Here is a 6,000-nt window from a genome sequence, read left to right on the forward strand (position 1 = left end):
GTTCTGAGTACTTGGAACTCTTGTTTCTCAGAACAGGGAGAGGAAAGAGATCTGGAGAGGTTATCTCCTTGCCATGGGTAAGGAGCATGTCTTCTTCCTTACCTAACCGCAGATCATCAGAGGCTGGTATATTAGAGAGAACCTTCCCACATGGGAAAGGCGGCTAGATTTTAGGTTGCCAACTCTTGACCCTTGAGTTCACCTTCCCTTTAGTATTTCATCCACCTTACAATTGCTATCTCCACACTGCTATCATCTTTCAACACAGTAGTCCAAATGTGGACCCAAGACCCTTGCCTGAATCCCCCATGGCTCAGCTGACATGAAACTGGAACGTCAAGCCTGGCTTTACAAAAGGCTTAGACAAAGCAAAAGAGAAATAACAAACTGTACTACCTGGCTCTTAACACAGCTGTAGGCTTCCTTTCTGAGATTTACAGAATGCGGCTCAACCCAGCCCCTGGCCTGTCACTGTCTGGAGAGCCTGTACCCAAACAGCTGCCTCCCTTGAAGCTCAATCAACAGGGGAGATGTCCTGAGACAAGTTTCAGCTCTTTTTTTTTTTGACTGAGAACTTGGTTGCTTTTCTGTATAGTTGATGCTAGCAATGACTGCCTCCCTCATTGAAGGCCATACCCCCTCCGAGCACACGCACACACTCATCTGTAACTTCCACAGGAAATGAAATAAACACAGCAGTCATTCAAATAATATGACGGGGGGTGGTGGGAGGGTTTTCTAGTCCCTTAATGACAAGTGAACATCTGTAGCCTGTGACAGGGATTCAGCCCTAATCCTGGAGGAGAAACCATAGTAACTAGTAGTATTTTTGTAGCGTTTCATAATTTATAAAGCTCTTTTGTGATCCTGTGTGAAGTAAGTAGCGTTACTTCATTTTATAGATGAGGAAACCAATACAAAGAGGTAAATGACTTTCCAGGACTAAAATCCAGAACTAGACCTTGAGTCCAGATCCTGTCATATTTCTCCTATAGTAAAAATCTACATTAGTTGTCAAATGTTAGACATTAAAAACCTGCTTCATACTCTTTCCCCCCAACCTTTATTCCACAGTTGTTCAGGGGATGAAGGAAGCTCAGGAGAGGCTGACGGGGGATGCCTTCAGAGAGAAACATCTTGAAGATGAGTTGTAACCTGAATATGTCCCTTCTTTCATCAAAGTTAGTGTTCTGGAAGGAAAGCAGCAGGGAAGGGAATATTGAGGAATTGCTCAGGACAGTTCAACCAACCAGGAAGCCTTGCTCCTGTCTACGTGGGAAGGAGCGCTGTCACTGTGGAAGACTTCTGCTGACAGGAGCTGGTTTCCACGTCTGTGGATCCAGCACAGCACGGCACACTTCCTTCTGCCCCCTCCTAGATGTCTGTTCGTCATGGAATGTAAAGAATGACAGCTTTTGACACAAAACTTGAGCCATTTGGAGATTTACTCCTCATACGTCAATATTTGAATCTTTTTCCATTTCCTCCCGCTTTATTCACCTTGATGGTGAAAGGAGACCCGTAGCATCTTTTCTACAGTATTAAAATTGCAGAAGTAGTTTCTCATTTAAAACAACAAACTCAAATATAAATCAGTAATTCTATGCCTGCCAGAGACCAGCCTGTTTCTTCTCCTTATCTCCTGGGAATAATCTTGGGCTTCTTCCTGAATCTTGGCAACTTCCATCCTCTTCTACTGCTTGGGCTTCCCTGTTTGCACGCATGTGTGTGCAGGAATGGCTGTGTGCTCGGACTCAGTCCCAGCTGGAAGCATGCTCTGCCCTGTTACTGTTCCGGAAACAGAAACCTTCAAGCCCTAGGTGGAGCCATTTTTGTCTAGTCATCAACTGTATTTTTGTACTGAGGTTAACAAAAAAAATTAAAAATATTAATTGTTCCATTAAACTTTAATAAAACTTTGAAAGGAAATGTGTTGTGATGGCCTTTTTCTTATTGGAGAGTGGAGGAAGGGATGGAGATCACTTCAGGAAGACTAACCATGAGGGCCCGATCTAGGACTCTTGCCACTCCTCCTCCCACATCCAAATGGGCATCAGAGCTCATCTCTTCTGCTATTTAAGTAGCTGAATTCCCTCTGTCCCCTCTGTCACTGTTTCCGTACAGGGCAGGGTTTTTCTGTTTCCCAGACTGTTTATTGTGACAGCCTCTTAACTTGCCTACTTACGTCAAGTACACAGGATTGTACTCCTACAATCCATCCCCTTTGCCTCATTGATCTGTTCAAAATGCAAAGGTGACATTGTCACTCCCTACTTTTTTTTTAAAGACTTTATTCATTTATTCATGAGAGACAGAGAGGCAGAGACACAGGCAGAGGGAGAAGCAGGCTCCATGCAGGGAGCCCGACGTGGGACTCGATCCCGGGTCTCCAGGATCAGGCCCTGGGCCGAAGGCAGAGCTAAACCGCTGAGCCACCTGGGCTGCCCTGTCACTCCCCTACTTAAAATGTTTCTGGCCACCTCAAGACAATAGGATTAACATAAGGAAATATTTGGGCCTCGGTATGTACCAGGCACTCTTCTAAGTGCTGTGTGTGTGTGTTATCCCATTTCCTTTTATTTTGGTCCTAACAGCCCTATGAGAAAGGTATATAACAATCCTCATGTTACAGAGGAATTTGTGGTACACAGTGAAACTGAGGCACAGAAGAAAGTCAAGATCTTTACCATGGCCTTTAAGAAGCTGCCTACTTCTTCAGCTGCATTTGTTCCCAATCCTGTCTTTGCATTTTGTATTGTGGTGACACCAAGTTTCTTCAGGTTCCCCTTGGCAACATGCTTTCTTATGCCTTTGTGTCTTTGCTTGGCTTGCTTTCCACTGCCCCCTCTTCCTGAGAGTCTTTCCTGATTCTTCTCATGAGGATAAAGTGTCCTTGTACCTACCCCCACAAGCACATCGGTCCTGGCCCCCCACTACATGATACTGTAGTTCTCTGCACACTTAACAGCTGTCACCAGGTAGCCATGCTTCTCTAGGGCAGAGATTATTCCCCTGGCCTACGTACCAAGGTACACTGAATGTCATTGAATGTGGTTTCAAGTGAATTGTCAACCTCCATGGTAGGTTCTTTTCATCCATTCTCTTGACAGTTCTGTGGGATAGGTATTGTTACCCTCATTTATGGAAAAGGAAACTGGAGAGGGAATTGGCTTGCCCGCAGTTTCTAGACAAATACTGGATTCTAACCATGCCTATCTTATTTCAAATTCATGCTTTTCTGCACCACATTGCATTATCTCCTTTATGTTCCAAGGTGAGACTCAGAACAGTAGTTTTCAATCTGAGGTACATAAAGACTTTAGAAGAGATACATGGACACAGAAACTTGAGTGAATTGATATTCAGATCTTCATTTTCTTAAAAGTGATTTCCCAGGATTCCTCAAAAAATTAAACATATAATTACCATATGGTGCACCAATTCCATCTCTGGGAATATACCTGAAATAATCAAATGCAGGGACTTGAGTAGATATTTACACACCCACGTTCCAGCATTTTTTTTACAATAGCCAAAAGATGGAAGCAATTCAAGTGGTCATCCATGGACGAATGGATAAAATGTGATGTATGCATACAATGGAAGATAGTCTTAAGAAGGAAATTCTGATGCATGCTACAACATCAATGAACCTTGCAGACATTCTGCTAAGTAAAACAAGCCAGTCACAAAAGGATAAATATTGTATGATTACACTCATACGAGGTACCAAATTCATAGTCAAAGTAGAATGTGGTTGCCAGGGGCTGAGGGAATAGAGAGCTAGTATTTACAGAATTTCAGTTGAGAAAGATGATAAAATTCTAGAGGTGGACGGTGGTGATGGTTGCATAACAATATGAATGTACTTAATGCCATAGAAGTGTACACTTAAAAGTGGTTTAAATGGTAACTTGTAGGTATATATATCTTATCACGATTAAAAAAAAAATACTTCCCAGAAAACATTCCCACCTCCCTTTCTACTATTCACCTTTTCCCCACTTTACAGGAGAAAAACGTGCTTCTCATCTTGAATCTTACTATGGTGCATTGCCCTATTATGTAAAAACCTCTAGGGTACCAAACAAAGGAAAACTGAATTAGTACCAAGCCTATATGATTAGTCTTTGTCCTGTCCATGGTTCTGTCTTTTTTTTTTTTTTTTTCATGGTTCTGTCTTAAGCATAGTTCTGTCAGGAGCAAAACTTGACATTAGAAATGGGCAGTTTGTGCTATTTGGAGATGTTTTGAATTCAGACAAGTTGTTTAGTGGAAATGTTGAAAACTTACTTCTTCCAGTCCCCAATTATTATTTAGAAAGGCATTTCTCCCGAGGGAGAATTCCAAGAAAGCATAGAAGCATCCAGGTGACAAACTCAGGACAAGTCTTTACCTCCTAGAATTTAGAATTAATTTTAGAATTTGGAACTAGGGGGCAGCCCGGTGGCTCAGCGGTTTGGCGCCGCCTTCAGCCCAGGGCCTGATCCTAGAGGGTTCCCTGCATGGGGCTTGCTTCTCCCTCTGCCTGTGTCTCTGCTCTCTCTCTCTCTCTCTCTCTCTCTCTCTCTCTCTGTCTCATGAATAAATAAATAAAATCTTAAAAACATAATTTGGAACTAGAGTAGTTGTCATAGAGATTTATGTTAACATGTTTATTTGAAACAAAAAATGGAATTACAATGTTGCTGCTGGGCAAAAACTTAACAGATACTTCACAAAAGATATATCAATAGCCAATAAGCATATTATTAGGCATCAAAGAAAAGCAGATTAGAACTAGGAGATGCCATTTCCTACCTGCTGGAATTGCTAAAATTAAAAAGACTGATGATGGACACCTGGGTGGCTCAGTGGTTGAGTGTCTGCCTTTGGCCTAGGGCGTGATCCCGGGGTCGCAGGATCAAGTCCCACATCGTGCTCCCCCTCTGCCTGTGTCTCTCCCTCTCTCTGTGTCTCTCATGAGCAAATAAATAAAAGGCAAGTAGTTAACAAGTATTTGATAAGTCTTTGGTATGCTTTCTAGAAACTGAGAAAGCGAATGGGCAACAAATTCTTTCACCAAGTAGATGCTTTCTATTTCTTTGCTTATAATGTGATTGAAAGATGGCCTAATTGAATTATCAACTGGTACATCATTTGAAATTTTTGATGTTAGATCATTGTGATTTTGGGACATATAACTCAGTTAAGAGTTGAAAGACTTCAATGCCATTGCAAAAACAAAACTCCTTCCTTCCATTCCCGTGTATTTATTTATGTGAACATTTCTCAGCATTTCTATTTCTAAACGTAATAGGTACTGTTAAGAAAAATTGTTTGAAACTTTTAATGTTTTTGTAGAGCATTGTTGTAACAAGCTTGCATAAAGGGCTGTCTGATTTTCTAAGAGAATATAACTTAATTTGATTTACCATTTACTATTAAATAGGGCACAGACATTTTACAACTCAATGGAGTTAGATGTTAACTTATAAGAAAGTTAATTAGATGAAAATAATTTCTTTCCCAGGGAGAATATAACTTTAAAAGTTGGCTCTATTGCCTTTCGGTCATTAGCCGGTTTTATATTTGATTTGGCAGTCTTTTTTTTTTTTTTTTGGCAGTCTTAATTCAGGATTCCTTTTTGTAACTGGCTATATATATATATATATATATATATATATATATATATACACACACACACATATGTATATGCATACATTTCTCTTATCCTCCTTTGAATTGGTTTTGTCATCTTGCTGGTCCTCATTAATGAGTTAATAAAAAATTTGGCATGTGCTCAGAAACTGAGAATTAAGTTTTTAACATTTTGAGAATTACTTTTGGTATTAAAAATAGTTAATGCTGAATCCTGCTAGCCATAAGTAACATTCTTTCCACAAATACATGAATCATATTTTTTAAAAGTTGTGTCACTGGGGATCCCTGGGTGGTGCAGCGGTTTGGCGCCTGCCTTTGGCCCAGGGCGCGATCCTGGAGACCCAGGATCGAGTCCCA

At 40.9% G+C, this 6,000-nt stretch overlaps 1 protein-coding gene across 1 annotated transcript in view; it reads left to right on the forward strand.

Annotated features, from left to right (window-relative positions):
- Positions 1–1,929, forward strand: part of TXNDC12 (thioredoxin domain containing 12) — a 30,019-nt gene extending 28,090 nt beyond the window's left edge. The window contains exon 7 of the mRNA XM_055341681.1: positions 1,075–1,929. Coding sequence (XP_055197656.1) covers positions 1,075–1,154 — 80 coding nt within the window. The 3' untranslated portion in view covers positions 1,155–1,929. The remainder of the gene's footprint in view (positions 1–1,074) is intronic.
- The last annotated feature ends 4,071 nt before the right edge of the window (positions 1,930–6,000 follow it).

Source organism: Nyctereutes procyonoides, unplaced genomic scaffold (genome assembly GCF_905146905.1).
Source record: "Nyctereutes procyonoides isolate TBG_1078 unplaced genomic scaffold, NYPRO_anot_genome, whole genome shotgun sequence".
NCBI lineage: Eukaryota > Metazoa > Chordata > Mammalia > Carnivora > Canidae > Nyctereutes > Nyctereutes procyonoides.